Source organism: Phytophthora infestans, genomic scaffold, assembly GCF_000142945.1.
Source record: "Phytophthora infestans T30-4 supercont1.60 genomic scaffold, whole genome shotgun sequence".
Lineage (NCBI taxonomy): Eukaryota > Oomycota > Peronosporomycetes > Peronosporales > Peronosporaceae > Phytophthora > Phytophthora infestans.
The window spans coordinates 234,937-261,347 of NW_003303699.1; the positions used below are offsets into that span (position 1 = coordinate 234,937).

The following is a 26,411-nucleotide window of genomic DNA, read 5'->3' on the forward strand; positions in this document are numbered from 1 at the left end:
TTGTGTATCATGACGAAACCAATTTTATTGTGCACTTGAAGCGTAAAAAAGGACGCGCTAAGCGAGGAAAGCGTGCTGTCCTGAAGCTGCCGCCTTCGAAAGACGCGAACCTGCAGGTGCAGTGTGCTGTGTCGTTCAGCATTGGACTCGTCACCTACCGACTTCGACATGGCAGCATTCGTATGGACAAGAATGCTGCTTTTGTGGAGGAGATTTACGCGGCTGTCAAGGCGTCTGAGGAGTTTAGGAAGTACTAAATGCATATGGGCAAGAAGGGCATGATCGTCATGGACAATGCTCCTGAGCATCACCAGACCGAGGATCGCGTCACTAAGCACGCTGACATGGAGTTGCTGCGCTTGGGGCCGTACTCCCCAATGTGCAACCCCATCGATGCGTGCTTCAGCGTTTTGAAGGCTCATATCAAGACCGAATGGGCGATATTCCGAGATGAAGTATGCGACCGCACCCGGGATCCGAATTAAAACGAAGAGGTCGTCTCCATTGCTGAGCGGCAGATGCGTCTTCTGGAAAAGACTGCGAAGCACAACATGAGTGGATAACCCCTGTGTTGGTCTCCCGAATGGAACTGCATTGCAGTAAAGCTGTAATGCAGCAGCGGATTTGTGTGCAGTAAGAACAAATTTGTTTGCAGATTTGGTAATTGAAACTCACAAATTTACGTAATTGAATTGGTCATCACGGATTTGATTGCCGTTTAGAACGAATTTGAGTGCACAAAGGTGTAGAGATCCGCCCTCTTGGTGTACCGTTTTCCTTCCAGCACTTCTGGTGCCGTCTGCAAGGTGTCTCAATTCCCCCCTCCCCCTCCGCCATGGTGAGGTCGATCTTTTTTTTTAATCAGGCCAAAGTCGATCAGCTTCGGCTTCAACGTGCTCGCCAGTATTATAGAATGCTGGTGAATTTTTTGTCACGATGGATCAGAGACGGCTTGCGGCTGTGCAAACACTCAAGAGCTAGAGCTATCCCAATAGCTATTCGAAGCTCATCTTTCGTCCATGAAAACGATTCAGTGCTCTGTCTCAGATAGCGTTGCAGATTTTCCAAAGGTGGCATCTAAATTGTGGCAGCTGTTTTTTGTGCTCGTTTTAAGAAAATACAAGTGAAATAATCCTAATAAAATTACATTTTTTCTGGATATGCTGGCGTTGACGAGTGTCAAGCTGGAAATATTACGATCATGTGATGAAGGATCCAAAGCTTGCACTAGCTTATTACCACTGCTGCGGATGTCATCCCGGGTGCCAATCATGAGAAGACGAGCTGATTCTTCTCATTATTAAAGTACCCATACGTAAATGAATGGTACTAAAAATAGGTGGCTGGGTAAAAGCAATATCCGATGAACATTAGAAAAACAGAATGTTGCCTGTGGTCTACTAAACTAAATTCTACACGGGCTACGCGATCGGTGTATGGTGGATCTCTTTGAGTACTCGTGATCCAGTCAGGGGTGGAGTCCTGATATGTTCCCGGAGCTGCGACTTCGTGATCACAAATCGGCACAAGACATTGACGAGTTTGAACGAAACGCCACCTCCTTGTTTTTTTGCGGAAGAAGCTCAGGAGTTATCAGTACTGTAGAAGCATCCATGCAGTGCCGTAGCTTACACATTCTCCAATGTTTGAGGCCTTGAAGTGCAAAACCTGCTGAACGTAAATCTCTCTCTCTCTCGGCGACTGCTATACTAATACGTCTAAATTATCACCAGTGTTCATTTCGAATTAATATCTATAAAAAAGTAGCCAACACGGAGCGCACTGGTACGCAGTGGTCTATTGCTGCGCTCAAGCTCATACTGTCACATTCCGTAGTCTGAAAGACGAATCCTGTGCGATTTTCTTGGTCGGTGGCGCCGACTCGGAGGTTGCTCGGTATTTCACACTCACCCTTCGCTCCTTAAAGTCGGTATTATAATTTGAAAAAGTTTTCGTTTCAAGTTTCCTGAACTTCTCAGCTCGAATAATCGAAGTATGTGCGAATTGTTACTTCTTAATATCTTTGGTGTTGCAGTTGGTGTGAGACTAAAAGGCGAAAGCACTGAACAGTTTTCGCAGTGCTCAGTCCTTTCGCAGAGAGTAGTAAATTGAGCCCCCCCAGCGTAGACTAACGGTGAGTTGTATTTTTGTCTGCAAGCTAGAAGTTAGGCCTTCACGGTATTAATTCAACGTTAGCAAACGAACTCCTATGACCACTAGCAACAGACTAAGTTCCGATTAGGTCCCATCAGAAAAGTCTTGTTTGTAGAAAACAACTCAAGAATTTGCTGACAACTATTCACTAAACGAGCGTTGTGACAGCCCATTCACTTTTGAATTAACATAGTAAAGTGAGTTATGGATACCAAAGTCCGAAACGTCTACCTTTTTTTAAGATCTTCCGCCAACGTTCTTATAATACCAACGATGCTAACGTTTTCACGTAACCTGTGTACCTGAAGACCCCTTGACAAAAAGCTTAACTCCTTCTTCATTTGCACTTTGGCAACCAACGAGACGGATCAAACTGTGGTCAGCTATGCAGCCGAGCAACCGACGTGGGCTTTCCTCATTTGAAGGCGCAGTGTTACCATCAAACGATTCCTTCTATGCCTGGGATGGCACTCACTCCGACATCGCCCGACAACTCTACTTCCGAGCCAAGGCTGGAGACGCAGTATCGCCGTACGGCAACTTCAAAGTACCATCGGCGGTTCAGGGACGTCTTGAAGAGCTTAGGCTTGCGTGGGATAAGCTACCTGGAATAGCCCAACGAGCGCTGTTGTGGGATTCTGGTTTTGGGGTTTCCCCGACAAATGAACCAGTAAAGTTGTGGACTCTGAATGGCCATAATATGGCAAACCTGGCAGTTCCTCTAGCACAGTACCAGGCGGTTAATTGCACGGAGCGCACATGTACCCAACCCGATGACACCCCAAGTTACAGTAACCAGCAGTGCACCGGAGTCGATATTCTGAAGGCTGCTAGGTGCGTCGTTGAGGACTTCGCCGACGACAGCAATGTCAATGCAGCAATGTGGGTCACTGGCGGGCGACCTGAGGTGATTCCAGACTTGAGAATTCGCAAGCACATGTGGAAGGATGGTGGTGACAATAACTCGTACATCGTTTTCTCTGTCCACACACTTAACAGAGACTTTGAGCCGGCGTGGAATGATATCAGATACACAAAACGCCGGCTTCGGGTCGTTAGTTTTGCCGTGCCACACAACGGCGAACTTAACCGAAGCTCTCGTCGACGATAAGCAAGAGGTTGAAGGAAGCGACTGGGTTTCTCGGTGGCTCGTGGAGGATTATGGAGGAACCGCAAGTAGCTCAAGTGGCAAATTCAACATGTTGTTTCTCATCCCCATCGTTGTCGTTGTCGTTGTCGTTGTTGTTGGGCTGGCTCTGGTAGTCAAGAAAAGGCGACGCAAGAATGCGGAGCATTACCTGGTTGAGGAAAACGCTGCTTCACCCAATGCCGCGTACCAAAGGTGTTTTGATGCTGACCCCCGTCAATACAACAGTGGTAAATTTAACAGTGAACAGGGACTACATACCGATGTGACTGTCGACGACTCGGAAACATCGTCTCGTAGATTTGGTAGCGGCGTGCAGAAGCGGCGAAGCTCAGGGTATAGTGTCGACTACAGCTCGGGATCCAACTTGACAATGAAAATTCTACTCGACAGCGAGCATTTAATTGGAATGCGTATCCCCTTTGACAGTTTGTCGTTCACTCGAGCCTTGTCGAAGGGTGCTTACGGTGAGGTCTGGATAGGCGAGTATGACGGTCAGCAGGTTGCTATCAAGAAGCTTTTCTCAGGCAGAGATCACAAGGCGGAGGAAGTGGAAGCGTTTGCGAAGGAGATCGAGCTGACTGCTCGTCTGGCCCACCCCAACATTGTGTCGTTCGTCGGCGTCGCATGGAACACTTTAACCAATTTGATCATGGCGCTCGAGTTTCTGCCATCTGGAGACTTGCACGGGTACCTCACCAAGCACGCCGACGTTCTGTCGTGGAGTAAGGATAAGATGGGTATCGCCATCGGTGTTGCCAGGGCACTCGAGTTCCTGCACTCTCAAGTTCCACCGCTTATTCACCGTGATCTCAAGTCGAAGAATATTTTGTTAACGAGACAGTTAGAGCCCAAGTTGATTGACTTTGGTGTGAGTCGAGGCTGCGAGGACTTCTCGATGACGGCTGGTGTCGGTACACCATACTGGACGGCGCCGGAAATCCTGGAAGGCAAGCGGTATACTGAACAAGCGGACATTTATTCACTCGGAGTCGTACTGACAGAGATTGATACTGGTAAACTGCCCTACCACGACGCCCTTACGCCCGAAGGTACCATCCCTAAGCCGTTCATGATCTTGGCCGATGTGATTGCCGGCATCTTACGCCCAAGTTTCGCTGAGGAGTGCCCTCCCAAAATCCGCCAAATTGGTGTGGCTTGCTGCCAACACAATCCAGATTCGCGTCCAACCGCTACCGAGGTGGTGACACTGCTCTTAGAGGAGGAGAAGAGCTGCTGAGAATCCCTGCTTGTTACTTTCGTGCAATTGCCACTTTTTACCATTGCTCGATTAGCCGTTACGTCAGCTTTAATAAATTGTTTTGCGGTCTCATCGATGCGGTCAGCTTTATTGTTCATTTGTTTTGCCGTGGGTGTCTTGCTCTGAGCTTTAAGTCTCTATTGCAAGTTTGCTAGTAACAGTCAGAAGCGTATTGTCGAGCTATCATCGTCACTTCAAGAGTGAGGACGCAGGTGATGTGACCAGTAGATGAAACGAAATCATTCTAACGCAATGGCTGCACAGAGTGGATATTGTTAGCGTAGTAACGGGCACCTCACGTGAATGAATTTGGCATTGCAAATGGCTCATTTCAGATTTGGCAGCCGGCGGCCCCACTCCAAATTAAGTTGCAATGGAGCTACGTCAACTTGCGTCTTCGGATTCCTACGCAAACGCCGAGTTGCCTTCGGATAGCTATGGCTTTGCCTTCGATGGGACCAACTCCGACCTTGCCAAACAGCTCTACTTTCGAGCCAAGAAAGGAGACACGGTGGGGAAATTCGACAACTTTCAGGTGCCGGAAACTCTCCAGACCCGCCTTGATAAGCTTAAACTCGACTGGGACAAACTTCCTGGTATCGCACAACGAGCGCTTCTTTGGGATTCTGGCTTCGGCATCTCTCCATCCAATCAGTTTGTGAGAATCTGGACGCTTAACGACTACTCAATGGCCGAGCTTGCAGTTCCAAAATCCGAATACGAAGCCGTTAACTGCACCGTCAACTCGTGTACTCAACCCAGTGGTAGCATCTCTTACTCCAACTTTAAGTGCCTCGGAAGCGACATGCTCAGAGCTGCAAGATGCGTCGTCCAAGATTTCGATGACGCAACCGGCATTCACGCTGCGATGTGGGTCACTGGTGGCAACCCCGCCGTCGTCCCAACTCCGCGAGTAAATAAACACGAGTGGAAGGACGTGCACGACAACAAAAGTTACATTGTGTTTGCTGTTCACACGATCGACGTGAAGGACGAGCCCGGGTGGGACGAGTGTGCCACGGCTGATCGAAATAGCGGGTACGGGTCGCTAGTATTACCGTGCCACAACATTGCCAGCATTGTACCAGAAATCGACAGAGAGAAGCAAGAAGTTACTGGGAGTGACTGGGTTTCTCGTTGGCTTGTGGAAGACTACTCATCGATTGCCGGAGTTAGCGATGAGGATGGGAAATCGAGCGTGTTACTCGTTGCTCCGATTGCCGCTGGAGTTCTCGTGGTCATCGGTCTAGTTGGTCTCTTCGTCTTCCTGAAAAGGAGACGGCAGACAAAAGATGATCGAGAATGCTTGCATCAATCACCGGTATGTCAGGATACTTACTACCAAAATCCCGAGTTTATAGCTGACCGCGATAGATCTACAGCTCGAACGATTGAGGATACGGAGACTGCTACGTACAGAGGAGTCGATCGAACCATCCAGCTCAGGCCATCCTACCCGGAAGAGTTTGGCTCTGGTTCCAATCGAACGCTAAACATTCTTCACAACAGCGAGTATCTGGTCGGAAAGCGTTTGCCATACGACAGTATCGTTTTCAAGCGAGCGCTGTCTAAAGGAGCAAACGGAGAAGTCTGGCAGTGCGAGTACCAGAACGAGCAGATTGCTGTCAAGCGTCTCCTACAACACCATAATCACCACGCACACGAAGTAGAGGAATTTGCAAAGGAGATTGAGCTGAGTGCTAGCTTGAACCACCCTAATATCGTGACTTTTGTTGGAGTGGCGTGGAACTCGCTCAATAATTTGGTTATGGCGCTCGAGTATTTCCCCATGGGAGATCTGCAGTCGTATCTACAGAAGAATGGCGACTTGATGTCCTGGTCCAGGGACAAAATCCACATCGCCGTGGGGACAGCGACTGCGTTGCAGTATCTGCATTCTCAAACTCCCCCGCTTATCCATCGAGATCTGAAGTCGAAAAACATTCTTCTCACTCGAGCGTTAGTGGCAAAGCTGATCGACTTTGGTGTCAGTCGAGCTCGATAGCAGTATTCCATGACCGCAGGCGTCGGAACGCCGTACTGGACTGCTCCAGAAGTCCTGGAAGGCAAGCGATACACAGAGCAGGCGGATCTTTATTCCTTTGGAGTGGTGCTGTCCGAGCTGGACACGTGCAAACTACCCTTCCACGACGCGTTGACGTCGGATGGGAGGAAGCCCAAGCCAGTCCAGATCTTGGCAGACGTGATGGCAGGGATGCTGCGACCAAGTTTCTCGGAGGACTGTCCGAGGCGTATCCGTCGTATCGGCGTCGCTTGTTGTCAGCAAGATCCATCGAGACGGCCTAGTGCAGCTCAAGCCGTGAAGATGCTGACAGAGGCAGATTAGAGATTGAAGTAATGCCCGAAGTGTTAATATTGTGCTTTTCAATGCTTTTTGTCGTTCTTACTTAAAGGAGGTAAACAAATTGATGATTTTCCAGGGCCTCGATCTCCAATAAATCGATCCTTTTGTGTGTTTTTGAAAACGCAATACGAGCGCAGATAAATAACTCCATGTCTGCCTCTCCCCATCTCAAATTTATGCATGGTTTTATGACGATCTAAGCCATAAAACAGAGCAACTGCAAAACACAATAAATTCTCTAAAATTTATTTAAAAGTTATCAGACTCCGCCCAAAACAAAAATTCTGGAAAAGTACGTCACTTAATATGACCTTCTTAAATTAATCTACCCCAAAGCATAATAGAAACTGGTGTAAATTTTTGCACCTGGTAAGATTCCTCTCATTACGCTCAGACTCGACAATAACTCTAACAAAGCTCACTGGTATCGTTAATAAAAGCGTAAAAGTTATAAAGGCGCATGTTGCCTGTGACTCACTGCCTAACACTGGCTCGACCATCGGAGAGCATCACCTAAGATATTAACAATGGCACCGTAATTATAGGAATTTGCAAATTAGAGATAGTTAAAATTGAGTACATTATGCTACCGTAATGCAACGTTCATCTGTTGATCTCTCTACCTCAGCTCTCTGTCAGTTGTGAGCAACGTGCTCCTACTGCTCGACGCTATTTTGCACTTTCTTCCCTTGTCCACACTTCAAAGGAAAGTACCGGCACTCATCTTTCTATGTAGTATTAACCCAGCCCCCCCTCACAGAAAAGCTTACCAAGGAAATGTTGCAAGCAGACTAGAAGAAAGAATGTGACGTACGACATCAACATCAAACTAAATAATTTTAATATTTTTTTTGATTTCAGAGCGCTTGCGCATTTAATTTTGTGCAGGTTGAGCTTCGAAAAATGATATATTTTGGTATTATAGACCCAGCTTGCCAAATTAGTCGCTGTGAAAATTAATATTCTATCAAAACAATACAGCCAAGTATCAATCAACTTCGTTTCTTTTTAATATGCGTAATACTTCATATCTGCCAAATTTAATATCTAATTTTTTCTGTCTGCCGCGGTGTTTGGGGTTTCGAAAAAAAACCCAACTGCAATCACTGTTGACTAGCATATCCTCGTCAAATTGCTACCGGCAGTGGCTCTGTAGCTCACAGGACTGGTCGGCAGGAAAGTAATTTGCTTCCCTAAGAGCAAACACACAAAGAGAAGAGGAGACAATCTCGCGTAGCCCAAAATTCATGAAGGAGCTGCTGCTCCATGTCAGCGGTGCGTACGAGCCACAGCTCAGCACACCCCAAGGCAGCCTGCGCGTGGACCCAGCCCGGCACACCTCGACTCCACGATTGTCCTGCGTTGATATTGCAAATCCTCTAAAATCAAATACTGCTCTCAAAAGGCTGTATTGTATTAATTTCCACATTCATTGGTGTGGGAATTATTTTTTATATTGGAAACAATTTTTGTCCAATCGATTCGCTGCTTTTCCTGGAAGGAACCAGCCTCTAAAGAAACCTCTCATCGACGTTTGCTTTCGGGCAGCATATTTTTCTTCCTGTAGATCATCTCGGACACTGATCTGAAGTACACGTAGGCTGCTCAGAGCGCTAATTTCCACGTCAGGGTGTTCTGCTAGCAGGAATATCACCGATCGAACAGCGTCAGCTTTATCTTCAAGGGCCATTTGGGGCGACAGTGTGTCTGAGCGTCTGTGCTCTTTAGCCGCATCGCTGTCATACGCACATACTTCTTCGGGGTGCTCTGCACTGATGCCAGCAATGCGTGGCTAACAGAATCCCTCAGCAAGTCATCCGAAGATGCAATTTCCATTTCGGTTTCTTGCACTGCAGCATTGCTCACGAAGTCTTCAATATCCAGTGCATCTCGTACTCTCAGGGCAGCTGCGCGCTGCTCCAGAACCTTGCTTAGCTCTTCTTTATATTTCAATGCGCGGCGTGACGTCGTGCGACCGAGTACGAGACCGGTATGACGAAAACAGTTTAGAATACACTCAGTACATACTTCCCTCCAGGCCTTAATCCATCGCATTGCGATTAGCTGGTCAATTTTCTAAATATCCGTCCGCGTTCCTGTGTTCTTCCAAATCCAGCGCATGGTCCAGCGGACGGCGGTAAAATCGTCGCTTGGAAGAGGCAATTATGCCTGCGTCTAATGGACGCAGTCGAGAAGTAGTATTTGGAGGTAAGTAGAGAGTAGTGATGCTCTTGAGCGCAGATTCGAAACGATATGTGCTGAAGCGTTGTCGAGAAGAGGAACAATTTGACGTAGCCGCCTGGTCATAACGTTATCAAGTTCACGCACCCAATCATGAAAAGGCACACATGTTATCCAGGCTTTTGTTGGTGTTGAGATAATAGAACCCAATTAGCTCGCCAGGTTTTTCTAGAAGCAGCGAGGCTTCACTGCGTGACCAATGTCAGCATTGCAGGTGAACGCTACAATGATAATTTATTCTTTTTGGAGCCTCCTACCTGGCGCCGGGCAATGATTGTTTATATGGTGCGGCAGTAGAATAGACCCGTTTTATCAATATTGTAGATGTCCGCCAGAGCAACGCCTCTGACGCGCTTTCGTAGGGCTTGTCGCTGAGCGGGGACATTCTGCTGACGGGGCTCTCGGCATGCATTTTGAAGTGCTTGAATCCATTCCACTTCTGGAAGGATTGCAACCAACCATCGAAAAACTTCAAATTCGGGTCAGGAGGAATATTCGCCAGCTTAGCCAGACACTTTGCCTTACTCTTGACCATGTCCCCATTGAGACAGGCCTTTTTAGCCTCCCACGGTAGTCCTAAATTGGCTAGCGATTCGTCCACCACAGGAAAGGCAACAACACGAGAAGGCTTACTTTCCAAAGCGCCCTATTTAGTGGTAAGATATTGATCTTGAGTCTTCAAATCATCGGAAATTGCTCCTGGGGTCGGTGCTTTTAGCGGCCCGAGCTCACGTTCAGCTGTTTTATCGAGCTTTCTCTCAGTTTTTGTGAAATCTTCGTCGCACCATTCACAGATTAAACCTCGCGACCTCGTCCCGCGAGGTTTTACTGCTCGCGGGGTTATCAGGGAGGTCGAGTTTATTTATCTACATTGCTCGTTTTTAAGCTCTTTTATTTGTTTAAATGAAATACAAACAAACGTCTACTTTTGGACATTAATTTTGGTTTTTAAAACATCGGTGGCCCATAGCTCACAGTAAAAAAGTTCGGCGTAGGCACACCTGCAGAGAGGGCGTATCCAGGACAGGGTGAGCGTTGCAAGCAAGTGCAGGTTGGGCGGGATCAAGGGAACGGCGAGTGGTGAGAGCAAGTGTGGTGCGGGTGTAAGCTTAAATTTGGTGGGCGCTGAGAGCAAAGTCAGAGTGGATGTAAGCCAGAACGGGAGGGGTGCTGCAGAGACCTATGGCGAGATCGTGACCCAGGATACGGCGAGCGTCAAGTGTGGCCGAAGCTATAATTAGCACCGCGGGCAAGTGCACGGAGGACGCGATCACAGCGCCATTTGAGAACACGCTGAGCGCTGAGATCAAGTTGTGGGGCGCGTTCTAGAGCACGCGATCTGTAATGGCGTTCAGCCAAATGGTTATGACAAGGGCGTAACGGAATTCTGCAGAGGCTATGGAGCATGATGGAGAGCGAGCGCTGACCCTTGTGGTACCACTTGAAAATAATGCTACAAATTTGACAGCCGATCTTGCAACACGTGATGTGATGGGAACTTACGAAGAACAGGTTGTAAGTTTCGTGAATCTGTTTTGGACACGAAGGGAGGCTTTAGCTACGGCCAACGCAAATCTTCGGTGGCTGTCAGAGCAGCTCAGACGCAGACGGAGGCTTTGAAAGCTGCACAGGAGTCAGCACAAGTTCGAATAGAGCAGCTCACCCGCCATCGGCAGGCAAGACCACTTCGTTTTCAACAAAAGCTACAAGACACGCGGCTTGCCATGGAGTGTCAGCTCAATACCCTGGTGTGAATACAAATGGAACTCGCTAAGCAGTTCGAAGCCACAGTGCGGCAGAAAATAGAGATCATTGGTCGTGATGTGCTTCATGATGTTGGTCAAGCAAACGCGGGCATTCTCGAACAAGCAGCAGACGTGAAACGCATTGAAGCGCACTTAAAATCTGCAATATTGGCATCGCCGATGCAAAGGCGCTGGGAGAGGCTCTACCTCCAAAACCTACACCAACCTACCAGGACATTGAGTGGCTGGTACATGACACTTTGGTCGATCATGGCAATGACGGACTGGGGAAAAGGGTGGAGGAGCGAGATCGGATTGACGTTGACGATATCTTGCTACCAGAGGGCAGTCGGTCTCCAGAGCTCAGATCTGACGAGTTTGAAGTGGAGAGAATCAAGGATGTGCGATCGAGCAAACGTACAAGATACGGTCGGATCTACCGCGCGTTCTTGGTACATTGGCGTGGATATGACGAACCCAGCTAGTGGATGAAGCCGAGCTGAGCTGCAGAGCTCTGCTGTACGAGGTTTTGCGGGATTGCTCCAATCGAAACAGGTTCGATGTGATGCAATCCCACGACGAGTAACCTCGGGGCTACTAACGCAAACATGACGCGTTGGGTAGGTGTGTGGAAGGACAGGCAAGGGTGCTATTGATCGGAGGATGGGCGCTGATGTTTATGCAAAAATACATACGTGACGTGCAAAAAAACTGCCAAGTGGAGGAGTAAGATCTTGAAGAGAAGGACGCGGATCCGGGACAAGTACCCCCGATCTCGGTGTAGTGGACAGTAGATCCCTGATTGAACATGCTGGAGATATCCTTTGGAACAAATGGGCTGCGAAGGTCTGAAGATTTCTGAAGAAATAGGAGAAATAACATGGATCACGAAGGTTATACCACAAGGTGGCCAGATCTGCCCACATGCGCTATCATAAATGACTAGCGTAGGGAGATCTGCAGCAAAGACGAAAATAGTTTATCGACATTAAATTGGAGATTGGAGCTGGCGTTCTGGACTTGACACAGATCCCGACCACGCGGCAATGGTAGCCGATTCACTGGATCTCGCCACACTGACGTTGTGGAACTCACCCGCCAACCGTTGAGCCTGATTTACGGGATGAAGGCATAGATTGCCACGCAATTGAGTAAACCAAGACTCGGCGGAGTCTGCCTCACGTAAAGCTTCCAGCAAAATTGCTGACCCGGGGCGATTGACGGTGGGGTCCGCCAGCTTCGCCGGGCGTGACTCGGATCTTGGGTACCAAATTGCCTTGTCGGCGCGCGTGGGCAGGTAAGGACAAAAGAATCCAGGAGAATATGCAGATCATATCACCCTTCCTACATTGCGAAGATCTGGTCTACCTAGACGTTCTTTCATATAGATTCAGTGTGGCTGCGACGATTGTTTCGCGTTTTGTTAAAAACGGCCATCCTGGGCGAATCCTGATGAATGGCCTTCGGGATCGGGAATTGATACATACTCTCCCAGAGCGCGACGAAGCGAGCAGCTTCCGACTGACGATAGACGTGCTCCCAGCCCCCCCCCACACACACACATACGTGGAAGCTGATCGCTTGATCCGAACCCGTCAAATCTTTCCATACTTCGGCGGCTCGAAGAGCTTCAATGTTGGCCCGACCCACGAGATCGTCGAGATATTCAGCTACCGGGATATCCGCTGCGTCACATGAAAATATACAATCTGATTGCAAGCGGAGTTCTGGAACGAAGGCTGTGATCATCGTCGATACCATCACCACTTCGTTCAGCTTCTCCACCACCCAAGGCGCAATATCGGGAGCAGCGAAGATCCGCGTCTAGACCGTCTAGAAACCGACGCGTCCTCTAGACCGAAAGGATCCAGTGACAGCCCGAAAGGCAGGGCTTTCTTTGGTCGCTACTTCCCCTGTCTGGATGAGGAGCGGATCCAGAAGTAGAGCCCGCTGGAGATGATCTGGCCAGCGAAGATCTCGCAGGAGAAGATCTCACTAGGAAGGATTATTTAGGGAAATGCAGTATCGGACTGGCTGAGGTCGATCAAGGGCGGATCGCACACCTGATTTTGGACCCGTTGTCCCCGGATCCCGCGAAAAACGAACGGGGACTTAGTATTCGGGACGCCTCGTCTCCGATCGAGATTGGGCGAGGGCACGCCGAGTATCTTCTACTAATCGCTCGTCCGCCATCCGGGCATCCTCCGGAATATTGGGGCTGACGTCATCCCATCGTTCTCACTATCTTCCTCCGAATGACCAAACATATCCCTCCAGATCTTGTTGTGGCGCTTCGCCTGAGATCTTGGTACCGTCTTGGTCTGGTAAATTTCGTCATCTTCATCTTCGTCTTCGCCTTCCTCTGTAGAGCTGCTGAGTCAACGATCTCTAGCCAATGTTTTCTTACCCCTGGTCTTGGACCCAATGACTGCAGATCCACCGAATACCAAGCTGCTGGTAGTGAGACACCCCCGTCGTCATCGATCAGAGAGTGGGGATCGACATCCTTGTCACCTGTGCCATAATCGGAATCTGGAGATGATCTGCAGACTTGCTGGGAGGAGCGACAAGACTCCGAATCGGAAGAAGAGGAGATATTAAAGCTGAGCGTCGAAAGCATCGGATCTGGATCTAGCCTAGTGGCATCGGCGATCCCTGTTGGTGGCGCGAGGAAGAAGCCTGAGAGGCAGGTGCAGTCATCGGATCCTCAGATCGGGGTAGTTCAGAAGCAGCTAGCCCCGAATTGCGGTTGGGTGCCGATTTCGGAGATTCTGCTTGACTGTGCGCCGAAATTATCGACCCAGCTGAACGAGAACCCGCCGAACACCGGCCGATTGCGCTACTGCCAAATCCGGTGAATCCTGTACCTAGAGCAGTTCAGTGGCCGCGTAGTGATATCTCCGTAGTTGCGGATTATCACCCGTCGACAAAGACGTGACACCGCCCAAGTTGTTCAAGCGACAAACCTCGGTCAGGTGATGTACGGAGACGCCAAGGTGCAAGGGAATCGACGGCGTCACCTCCGAACGTTCAACGAGTATTGGATACGGGCACATGTCACTGAATCCAGGCTGTCCTTATTATTAATAATGGACTGGCCGGATTCGCATTCAGCGGACCATCTACGGTACGAACCCTCAGTGGCGGTTGGGATGAGTTCGCGGAAAACTCAGCGACCCTTGGAAGGCACGTTCACCGTCTGGGACAAGGCGCGGATCGTTAAAGATGCTCATGCGACGGTGCAGACGACGCTTGGCATGCAAGAAGATCCATAACGGATCATTGTTCACTTGATATTTGTATACTTGATTAGGACTTCTTATTAGGAATAGACCCGAAAGGGTAAGCTTAAATACAGAACAGAATTTCCACTCAAGCACACAGAGCGACGTCCGGCTTCAAGGTAAGCGTCAGGTCAAGCTTGTTTGAGTGTGTTATGCCTGTCGGTGAACTCGAAGCTCTGTAGCGAGGGTTCATCCGGCAAGGCCAAGAGACTTTGTGTATTGGCCGATTATTATCGGGAGGTTTTACGGGACGGCTTATTGTTGCCTATTTGCACGACTGGGAGTGCTTCCCTTTTATTCTTCCTACCGAGTGTTGAACACTCGGTGATCTCGTAAAAGGCTTACCCGTGCCTGGTACCCTTCCGCTGTTGGGACCACGAGGATTCAAAACACCTGCTAGCTTTGCTCGTGCTAGTAGCGTGTTCTTACTTTTACTGGTTGGCCTATATAAGTAGTTTACAAGGTCCAGTTTGTCCCGGTGCAAGGGCAGAACTGGGGTCTTCAGGTCCGCCCGAACGATCGTTTACTATCCTAGTAGACGTATTGTTGTGGGAACGTCATAACTACATCTGTAGCTAGAGTTCACGTGGGATTTCCAACACCACAACTGGTGCCGCGACCCGGGAACAGATTGTGACCATTGTGAACTGTTTGTATGGCCTTTCAGTTTAAGAGCTACCAAGAGAAGAAGAACAAGAAAAAGACAAGAAACATGGCGAAAGGACAACCGACGGTACCAGTTACGCCTGCCAAGTCTGGCGGGGCTCGCAACGAGAGTTCAAGCCCGGCTGCGCGCTTTGCAGCCGCCACCGATCTTTCAGTGAGCTTCGACGACGAAGCGGACATCGGTCCTGACGCCCACGATTATGAAGATTACGAAGACAAGACGCCGGAGACGGCCACGCTATCATCGGGGCTGAGCGGGGCGACCAGGTCCCTTTCGAGGAACCTCGCCGACGAGCTCGATGATGTTGCGGGACCGGAACCCGCCTACGAAGATTATGACGATGGGACCGAGGGTTCTAAACCTTCGGTGGCGAGTGTAAAGCATTCAGCATTGCTGAAGGCACCTCGCCCACCTATCAACGGTGATACACCAGCCGCCAAGCGCGTTTTCGACCGCGTACAAGCGCTGATGCAGAATGACGAGTGGATGCAGCTGTTCAAGCCCATCCCCAAGAAAAAAGCCGACTGGCCTGCGCTTGCGCAGGAACTTCAATACCCAGTCAACTCGGTTTCGACTAGCCAAGTCGCCGAGGATTCAGTTTCGCTACTGTTGTCACTGGGGTTCGAGAACGAGACGTACCCATCGACGATGTCGCTCCAGGATTGGAGTCCACATGAAGCCGGAGCTGCTCTCCAGAAATGGCAGAAAAAACTTCGGAAGGCGTTTGGCGCTGTTGGCATCAATGCCGGAAAGCAGCCTGTGAGTCGACCGATGATTCAAGATAAAGATCCGTCTAAGATTCCACTGCCGCCGACGCCCCAACGACTCGTTCGTACTCCTCCGACCAAGCGTGGAGCTGAGCGTGGTGCCTTTGGCACTACGGAAGCTTCACCGTACTTTCAAGACTCGCACATGGTTACGCCACGTTCGGAGAGCCGTATGCAACGTATTTACGCAAGTAACGAGGGTTCGTTCGGTCGCCGGGGCGGTGCGCGAGCTTCCAAAGGTGGTGCCGAACGTCGTCAAGTCGACAGCGATGGTTCGTCCAGTGACGATGACATTTTGGTGCGTACGTTCGACGAGGAAGATCCTCAACTCGAGTTGATGCGTCAGATGAATGAGCTAGCGACGCTGAACGACGTGGACCCAACACCGAGGATTGAAATGGCTTCGCACCGACCGCTGGATCGCATCACGTCGTTCTCAGGCTCCCGCAACAAGAGCGAGAACTGTATGCAGTGGCTCCGTGGGTTCGTCTATGAAATGACTGGAGCCCACACAGATGCCGACAAATGGTGCATTCCATTTGAGCTAAGTCTCCGGGACGGAGCCATTTATTGGCTCCGTCAACTTCCGAAGAAGACGAAGTGCAAGTGGAAGCTGTTGAGCGATGCGTTCATCCACTACTACTGCTCGCAGTTCACTCAGACGGCACTGTCGCGTTACTACTCCGCCAAGCGGGAACGTAATGAACATCTGTGCGACTACATAAACAGGCTGAATGGCTACGCTCGGACCGCCCGTCTACACTTTGAGAAGAGTGGTCGCGACGCGAAAGAACACGTACAGCAGTTCCTGGCAACATGCGACGATGACAAGCTAGCGGAGAGTCTCTACCACGCTCGAGTCGCCGACATTCACGAGCTCGAAGAGATCATCGAAGATGTTCTCAAGGGCAAGGAGAGAATGGCCAAGCGTGACAGTGAGTACCGATACTCCAAGAGTCGTGATACGCGACGCGACGATGGATACGCCCGCAACAACCGGCGTGATGACCATCGCCGCGATGACAACCGCAACAAACCAAGGGTGACACTCATTGAAGCCACGGTGAACGACCTACTAGCTGAATTAGAAGGTCGTGAAGCTGCTCAAGGAGGCAACGAGTATTCAAACGAAGATCCGAACGCTTACAACGATGTCCAAGATGAGTACAACGACTTTCAGCCCGATAATACGGATGGTGATTTCTCATTGGATGAAAACGACCGATACCTCGCCGCTGCTTACGAAAACGAGCGCCGTGCAGCTGCTGAAGGCACCTACGTACGTTTCGGACAACAGTCAACCGCGTGAAACACGCCTGATCGCGAGAATGGCTTCAATCAAGATCGCCGAAGTGGTGACCGTGGGTTCAATCAGGACCAACGCGGTCGACGTGACTTCAACCGCGACAAGCGACGCCCACAGTACGGACCATGCGCGGTGTGCGGTGGCATGAGTCAATCCACCCACTACTGTAACAAGCGATGCAAGTTCTGCAAGCAGCTCCACGATGCTGGACAATGCGAACTTTTCCGCAACTTCCAAGACCTTGCCAAATTCGTGCGCACTAAAGGCACGAAGGAGGAACTCCCGCCAGAGCTCAAGGCCGTCGTTCAAGAACGTCATTTAAACTAGGCAGCCTGCCAACTACAACTGGGTTCGTCCCTATCGGGCTGCCACAGTTAACCGAGCCTTCAATGGAAGCAGAGTGTATCTTTGCTTTCATGGGGCAGAATGAATGGCCTGATAATTACGTAACAAGTGTGAACGCGACGGAAAATGAAAAGGAGAGGAGTAGAATCCTCGGTGGAGGTGTTGGAGAGAGAGTGGAGTGTGCTGATGCTGATGAGGGCACCAGCGAGGATTCGCTCGGCTTGGTTTCGAGTGCAGCGCGAGACGAGCCCAAGGGTCACTCCAAGATGATGAAGTTGAACCCTGGCGAGAGACAGGGGAGGTGGTCGGCCAAGAAATTCGACCGACGGATCCGAATGGGAGCTCTGGTGCAAGGCGCTGTGAACGACCAGCGAACGAGGATCCTCCTCGACACAGGAACGAACGTTAGTGTGATCACTGACGCCGTTGCCAAGAAGTTGCGACTCCGAGATGTACCTGATCACGGACGCCGCATTGACATTCAAGGAATCAACGAAGGCAAGGTGTCTACGACGCGACGAGCGTGCGTCAAGATTACGCTTGGATGGGAGATGGTGTACGAGTTCGAGATGTGGTAATGGCGCATAGTGCAGGCGTCGACGTGGTCCTCGGGACCGACTTTATGATCCCAGCTGGGATCCGGTTGGACCGTTTTCACGGCGCGGCGCAATTACCGTACGAAGTTCAAATCCCGCTGATCAAGACCAAGAACATGATCGACAGCGAAGAATACGGCTCCCCCCGGACCACCCGAGCGTTTGGACATTCAAGCGCACGAGTGGCGAGAATATCGACTAGCGAAGCGTCAAGTCGGGCTGGAAGAACACGTACTGTGGGTTCATCGAACGAACAAGTCAATCCCGTCAGTGACGAGGTTTCGACGTGGACGGCCTCAGAGCATTCGATTGACCAACGTGTCTGATCGAACTGTGTACCTACCAGCACACGACTCGATCGCAATGTGGATTCCAGATGGGGATTTGCCACGAGGTGACGGCTATGTGCGTCTGGAGTCCAAGAAGTACCAAGACTGGCAAGTGTTGGCCTACGAAGGTTGTAGAGTCTGCGAGCTCTTTCAGCGTGAATGCGAAATCTACGACCAATGGCTTGCAACTCAGCCTTCGGTAGTTGACCGACCAGACTATCCAGAACCCAGTGGAGTGCTAGCACGACCTCTAGAAGACTCGCTAGTAGATTCTAGTGATCGTCTGACGTGTGCAGAGCGTTGGGCACTGATCCTGGAAGAACGTGAACGAGTGGAAGCCTGTCTGACGTCTGGGATGACAGCCGGGGATTCGGCCGACGGTCAGCCTTCCGAAAAACCTTTGGACACGTACACGACAACCCATGGCGGAAGCAATAACGCGAACGAAGCCTCGGTAGTGCGTACACACGAGCTACTGAGGCCGGTAAACGTGGCACATACGCCAACGAGTGTAAGTGTCCAGTCAGGGGTGACCACGGAAGCGACAAGCAACAGCACTGGAATAAATGGAGTCATCCGTTTTGACGAAGCTGTCCCGGCCTTGTGTGTCCCCAAATCTGAGAACGAGACATCGGTGGTTGATCCAGAGGATGCAGGCATCGCGCAGAAGATGTTGAGTACGACACCGAGTATTCATTGCAAGATTGGTGCGAATTCCGAAATGTCAAGACAGCGGCAGAACGTGGAGCTGAACAAAAGTCAACAACCCAATATGTCGGCGGCCCACGCATTCAATATTGCGAACGACGACTCGGCAGATGGCCCAGAGATGGGAAACTAGGATGGAAAGGAGATGGACCAAGTAACGACTATTGAAATCAAAGCGGATGCCAATGTTGAGTCAAGGGAAGAATCCGTAGCAACGTTGGACGGAACATACATCTCGGTTGCTCGAGTGTTAACGACCGAAGGAAACGAAGCAACGGAGGATACGAGAAATGACTTCTACGAACACCCAGCTAACAACATTGGCTTGGATGACTTCGCGAAGGAGCTGGCATTCCTGCCGGATCTTACCGAAGAGATCAACACGACAATTGACTACACTGCGCCTAATGTTGCTGATCCTGAGCTGTCGACTGAACGCCGAGAGCGTCTGGTCGCGACGCTAAAGAACCACGAGCACATCCTGATTGCTAGTGGTACCGCACTGCCGCCGCCAGCCTACGGTGCGGTATGCGATATCGACACACAGGGGCACGCCCCAATTAAACAGCGTGCCCGGCGCGTGCCGCTACGATTTCTCAGCAAGCTGTACGAGCTGCTGCGCGCTTTATTGCGTGCAGGACTGATAGTCTTTTCAGACAGTCCATGGGCATCGCCGATCGTGATTGTGATAAAAAGAACGGGCTGGACATCCGGATCTGCATTGATTACAAGATGGTGAATGCTATCACCGCGATCATGGAGTATGCAATGCCGCTAGCCGACAGCCTATTAACAGATCTCGAGCGCTACCTGTGGTTCTGCTCGCTGGATGCAGCAAGCGGCTTCTGGGCGGTCATGATGACCTTACGAGCACGTAAAGTGTCGGCGTTCGTCTGCGCACTCGGACATTTCGAGTGGTTACGCATGCCCTTCGGGTTAAAAAACGCGCCGATGATCTACCAGCGTATGATTGACAACGCACTCTGGGGGTTCGTTCAACCTAAAGGAGGTTGGTTTGAATACTCGGAGAGGATGCGATTAGCTGAAGAACAGGCCAAGGAACGTCGTGAGCCAAGCGCCGAGGGTTCGATCAAACGAAGTTCGCGGCAGACCGCGAAGCACCGGTAGAGACCGACCCTTTACTACAACTCGTCAACAGCCCCGTCGCTGACATGTTTACGAACGGGGAACCAGACGAATCATCGCTGGTACCTGTATTTGGTCGACGGTCGTTTGTGGATGATATTTGCTTCGGTGGCGAGGATTTCGACAGCTTCCTGGCGACGCTGGACCGATTGCTAGCAAGATTTGCACAGTGTCGGATCAGCATTAGCTTCACCAAGAGCATCTTTTGCCAACCCAAGGTGGACTTTCTGTCGCATAAAATTTCGCCAGAAGGTATCAGAGCTGACCCCAAGAATCTTGCGGCCATCACCGAGCTTTCGTTTCCAACGAGCAAGAAGGGCATGCAGTCGTTTCTTGGAGCGGTTAATTACTACAGCCGCTTCATTCAAGACTTCGCGGTCTACGGTGCGGCGCTGTACCAGCTCAAGGATGAAGACTTTGTCGTTGAAGGTGGCCTTTCTGTGGCACGTCGTTCTTTCAAAAAATTGAAGACGAGTGTTTCACATTCACCCATCCTCAGGCACTTCGATCGGTCGAAAGAAGTTCACGTCATGCTCTTTGCGAATGAATGGGCGTTGAGCACTACGCTAATGCAAGAACATGAAGGCAAGTTACACCCCGTACGGTTCCTCGGTCGGGTGCTCAAGGAGGCCGAGATGAACTACCATCCTGCTGAGAAGGAAGTTTTGGCGTTACTTCTGCTGTTGAAGATCTGTTACGTCCAGCTGGCAGGAAAGACGCTACATGTCTATACACGATTCTCGACGTTAGAGTGGGTGCATAAGTCGAAGTCTCTCTTCGGACGCGCGGTCCAGTTCACAGTGCTGCTATCGCAGTGGCACCTTAAGGTGCAGCGCGTGAAGGAGAAGGATGTCGCCTTCGCGCAGCTACTGCAGTCAAGCATCACGAGTTTCGTCGACCTGGAAGACTCGCTCGCGCCGGTGGCACCTCCAAACAAGGGTTCCACGACTATTCGAATGGACCCCGCGTTGCTGTACGCCAGGCTTTCCCGTAATTACAGCGGATTCGTCATGTCTTTTGACGGATCAGCGAAGACAGAGAAGTACGGTGGCTACGGGAGTTGTTCATGGGTGCTGTGGAGCCTTCCTGAGTGAAAGGTAGTGATTGCTGCAAACGCTTACCTCTCGGCTACCAAGGTGAATGAGGCAGAGTATACAGGTATGATAAACGGTGTCAAGGCTGCTATTGCGCACGGTGCCGAGGATTTAGTCATCGTTGGGGACTCAAGGCTCGCGATTCAACAATCACTAGGGGTGATCGCATGCAGGAAGGAAGCTTTGCTAGCGCTGCTGAATACTCACAAGGAACTCACGGCCAAGCTTCGATCAGCTAAGTATCTTCACGTTGTACGAGCATACAACGCTGCCGCGGATTCGTTAGCCACGGAAGCGCTGGAATCGAAGGTCAGTCGGGTCATCTTGGCTGAAACTCGCAAGTCGGAATTGGCATCGCTGAATCGCATCCAGGAAATGATCTACGAGCCGGATGAAGACTCGGTAGATGTTTCGTCACGTGGAGCAGAACGTCAAGTACATGTACTGTCAGGCAGCGAGCCTTCAAAGTGGAAAACTTTCGAAAATTTCGTGGTTGATTACAGCTCACCAAAGTGCGATTATGGTAATATGGCAGTGATGACTCGGCGACAGACGAAAGCCAAAAAACGCGTCTGGTTTGCAGATGAACACTCGGAGGAGGTATCAAAAGCTGAAGAACAGAATGAAGAACGACGAGAGACGTCCACCGAAGATTCAATCGGCGAAGATTTGCCAGACCATCCTCACAAGACTGTACCAGCGGCATTTCCCGATGCGGAAGATGTTGACCCGGTAGCGGTACAGCGGGAACGACGCAGACGGATACTGGTGGCACAAGACGAGGAGCAGAAGTGGTTTAACATCAAGAAGGTGCTTCAGGGCCAAGCAGAAGAGCTGAGTTACAAAGAAGCTCGAGATGCCTAGAAGTATGCTGACCGGTTCGTGTTATCAGAAGGCGGCGTGCTTCACTATCTTGGATTGAATCGTCGGTACGACCACGGTTGGCAAGAGGAGACCAAGCTGCGGCTTGTGGTACCAACAACGATGATTCAAGAGGTCTTGCAGAACTGTCACGACTCGCTGGAAGGAGGACATCAAGGTGTGGTGAGAACGTTCCATCGCGTTAAGTCCGATTATTATTGGATCGGCTTGTACGCTGACGTGAAGAAGCATGTGAAGTCCTGTCCAGATTGCAGCTCGAGTAAAAGCCGTCCACAGCTTCGTGGATACTCGCCTGGCAACGTACTAGCCGAACGACCTTTCCGGATCGTCTCGATGGATTTTGTGATCCCACTACCGAAATCTCGCAGGGGCAACACGGCGTTGCTCCTATTTCAGTGCTCGTTTACGGGATTCGTTATTGCCAAGGCTATGTCAGATACGACTGCACTGAGTGTTGCCCAAGTGTTCGAAGAATGTGTGTACCGACGATTCGAAGCCCCATCATTAATAAGGCACGACCGCGACCCACGCTTCATGAGCGAGGTTTTCCAAGCATTTGCAGAGATGATGCAGTCAAGATCACGAGCGACTTTGAGCTATCGGCCACAGGCTAATGGACAGCAGGAACGCTCGGTGAAGTCGGTGATGGGATCCGTTCGGGTGTACGCGGAAGACCCTCTACAGCAAGATTGGGACGAAATCGCGGAGAAGCTGGTATTTGCTATTAATACTTCTCAAGACACTACGAGGAAGGAGACGCCGTTCTACCTCGTTCACGGTTGGGATGCTCAGTCGACGCTGCGGGCAATGTCGTCATCACACAAACAAGGGCTCGGCAAGCAGTCTGACGCACTGGCGTGGCGGCGTGAGATCAATCGACAACATGAAGTCGCCCTCACTATGGCCAGAGATTATCAGGCTGTAGAAAAGGAGCGGATGGCTAAAAAGCATAATGATGCCCTGAGTCGACTGGAAAAAACTGCTGTACCTCAACCAAGTGGAAACGAAGACTCGGCGGACCCTCCAGAAGCTTCGGAAGAGATGGAAGATCCTGCAAGAGCCCCACCGATATCTCTTTTCGAGATTGGGAGCCGGGCGTGGTTGTACATGGAACGCGTCAAACCGGGCTTGACGAAGAAATTAGCTCACCGATGGCATGGACCTTTTCGGATCAAGCGCAAGGTGGAAGAGTTTGCGTACGAGCTGGAGCTGCCTGATCGAAGTGGGTATCGCTTCTACCCAGTAGTGCATGTGTCGAGCCTCAAGGCTGTCAACGAGTTTAGCAGTCGACCGAACACTCGGTTGGTACTTGACGCGACTAATGAAGCAAGACTCCACTTCGATGAGGAACTACTGCCTGAGGACAGCTGGGAACCAGATCAAGTTGCCGGTGAATATGAAGTCGAGGCCATCCTCGACGACAGAACACCACTGACGACGAGCACGGAGCGTGCTGTACGCGAGTTCAAAGTCAAGTGGGTGGGCTATGAAGATACAACTTGGGGACCATCATCCAACTTGTCATGTGGAGGTCTGCTGTACGACTATTTGCGAGCCAAGAAGAGCGAGAATCGGCTGCAGATGGCGCAAGTGGCGGACGAAGACTAGCGTGACTGAATCACGTTGTCCACAGGACGATGCAGCCTGTGCTAACAGACGAAAAACGTTACTGCAACAACAAATTGTATATGCATTTGAAGAACAACATGAACATGATTACGCTGTGGAAGTGGATTAAGAATAAGAAAACATGAATGCCGACCGCGGAGCGACCACTGAAAACGAAGTCACGCGGGACACCTCAACAGCTAGCTGAGATGCTGGAGAACGTCGTAGAACGTGCAGCGAGGATTCAAAACGTTTTTAAGTTCCTGGCCGCGGGGGCCAAGAGTGTCAACGAAGTCGAGTCACCACTCTCCTTCTCCTCTTCATCAGGAACCTGAGCCTCGGCAGCTGGAGCTGCAGCCGGACCCTGCGAATCCTCGGTACCAGCCTCAACAGGAGCAGCGGTCAGAGCAGGACGTGGAGTACCCGGTGGCGAGTCAAATAACGAACGCCAGGTCGGAATAGTTTGGTTGAATCGAGAGACGGGTCAACAACCACGCATCGGTACACATTCACGAAACGCGTACCACGAGGATTGAAGAGTTCCGGATTACGCTGGCACGGGAAGTACGTAGTGTTGTACGGGTGCTGATGCGGCGCATTCATCCATCCAGTACGCTATGGCGGACGAGCGTCGATAGCCGGAACTTCGGAAAGCCAGTCAGATGTCCGAGGTGCGAACGACAAGTTTTCAATTGGGTACCACGGCTTCGACGGCTCCAAAAGCAACTCGGGACGAATGAACGGCGCGCCAGAAGTACCAGAGGAAACCGAGTCACGACTCCACGCCATGTACTGCTCACGGTACTTGTTACGACGACGATCGGCACGACGGTCGCGCTCACTGAAGAGCTTCTTCAACACAGCTCTCAGTTCCTTCAAGCGTTCCTTGTCGTGGCCAACCTTTTTAGCTTCTTCAGCGAGACCTCGTTCAATACCAGCCAACGGAAGCCAGTGGAGACGCTCCCACAATGCGAACCCGAGGTCACCTTGCTAACCGCTGTCACCCCGAAGGTTCGCCCAGATCATCTTGCGACGGGTCTCAATCGGGGCACGCTTGGAGATGGGGACGCTTGGTTTGAAGTCAACAGTGTCGAAGAGACAAGGTTGAAGAGGATAGAGCTGCCGAAGTTTCTGGTACGGGTGATCAGGATGCGAGTAATCAAAGAACGCTTGGAGACCCTCCAACGTTGTATGCACGGTCACCTCACCAGCTGGTTCGGGAAGCGTTAAGCTAAAGAGTCGCTCGAAACACTTCTTGGCGCCTCCATCGGTAAACTCCATGTCCACATACGGAAGAGCCCACGGTGGCAGGGTAAACGAAGCCGGCACCGTAGGGCGAGTACCAGACAACACTCGGTGAGGCAACGGCTCAACCGACGGTGCACCACCACGACGTGGCACCGAAGTGTAGGTTGCCGTAATCATGCGTCCAGGTCCAGCATCGAGAGTCCAAATAGGCGGACGAGGAGACACTGGAACAGGAGGAGAAGATGCTGGTGCGGGGGGGGGGACTTGCTGGTGGCGAAGGAGGCGGACCGGCAACGATGATTGGGGAAGTCATCATCGGCGAAGGATTTGGCCGAGGTGGGGTCGGAGGACGAGCTGGACCAAGATTGCTCCAATTTCTCTCGGAATCTTCAATATCTTCGTCATCGAGTGCGCTTGAATGATCGGTAGGTGGCGGAACATCATCGCCACCACTGGGAGCATCAGGAGAATCATCCACCGAAAGTTCGTTGTCATCCACGTCATCTCCACGATCGTCATCTGCATGTCCATCGTCATCAATCTCCATCGAAACGTCGGGCAAAGACACGCTTGGTACAATAGCCGTGGGAACAGTCGGAGCCGGCTTTGAAGACACGGAGGCTGATGGAGCAGCTTCAACAGGGGCAGACCCTGCTGTAGAAACCACTCCCGAGACTTCAACTGTCTTGGACGTCGCGGAAGACACCGAAGCAGACTTGCCTTGTGGGACAGTTTGGTCCGACTCTTCACCTTCTTCACTGGAGCCAAACATATGCCGCATTTCCTCGGCCTCGCGCAGAGCTTCTTCAGCAGCACGTATGTCGGCTGGAGAAGGTGAAATCGTGGAAGCTGGTGGCTTGACCACATCGGGTGGACCCTGAGGCGGCGGCAAAGGCGCGTCAGGAGAATCGGGAACATCGTCGTGACCCCCAGGGGTCACATCTTTACCCGAAGGCTCTGTGGCAGTTTCCTGAACCGAAGGGACGCTGCTTGGATCAGCGTTTCCCATGTCCACGTCACTCTGGTCGCCGCTGAGGTCGACTACGGCGGGAGTAGAAGAAGACGTTGGTGTAGGAGGTGGCGACCATGAGCTTGGAGAAGACGGCACAGACTTGGACCGAGTCTTCATATGACGTCGGGGCGACTTGGCAGGAGAATGTGGACGAGATTTCCTGTGCTTCTTCTGATCCGCCTTCTTCCACGCCTTCGGGCCGAACAGCGATCTACGGGCAGACTTGGGAGTTGAAGTATCGGCAGGTGGCGCATCACCGAGACCGGCAGCGGCCATCGTGGTACTGGCCTTGTCCGTTGGGATTGGAGCCTTGTCTTCGTCAGAGTCGCCCGGTTCGTCGTCTGAATCCTCGCCACCCGGGCTAAGACGCTTATGGGACTTCCCATGGGCCACTTGGTGAGCGGCCTTGGCCAAAGCTGCAGGAAGGGCTTGAGGATCGTCCGTAGACGCGGTGGCAGACTGAATGCGCCGCAAAGCGACTAACGTCTCCTGATCCAAGTCCAGCG

General features: G+C 51.2%; 3 protein-coding genes across 3 annotated transcripts; all 3 read left to right on the forward strand.

The window, feature by feature from the left end:
- Nucleotides 1–2,539: 2,539 nt before the first annotated feature.
- PITG_17578 (protein kinase, putative) lies at nucleotides 2,540–4,541 on the forward strand (the record flags this gene model as incomplete). Its single annotated transcript, XM_002896411.1, has 2 exons — nucleotides 2,540–2,988; nucleotides 3,545–4,541. The coding sequence occupies 2 exons, from the start codon at nucleotides 2,540–2,542 to the stop codon at nucleotides 4,539–4,541; spliced, it is 1,446 nt and encodes a 481-aa protein (XP_002896457.1).
- Nucleotides 4,542–4,935: 394 nt separating this feature from the next.
- PITG_17579 (protein kinase) lies at nucleotides 4,936–6,394 on the forward strand (the record flags this gene model as incomplete). Its single annotated transcript, XM_002896412.1, has 2 exons — nucleotides 4,936–6,341; nucleotides 6,382–6,394. 2 exons carry the CDS (start codon nucleotides 4,936–4,938, stop codon nucleotides 6,392–6,394), a joined length of 1,419 nt encoding a protein of 472 aa, XP_002896458.1.
- Nucleotides 6,395–6,576: 182 nt separating this feature from the next.
- On the forward strand, nucleotides 6,577–6,909 carry PITG_17580 (protein kinase; the record flags this gene model as incomplete). The annotated part of the gene is made up of 1 exon (XM_002896413.1): nucleotides 6,577–6,909. One exon carries the CDS (start codon nucleotides 6,577–6,579, stop codon nucleotides 6,907–6,909), a length of 333 nt encoding a protein of 110 aa, XP_002896459.1.
- Between the last annotated feature and the right edge of the window lie 19,502 nt (nucleotides 6,910–26,411).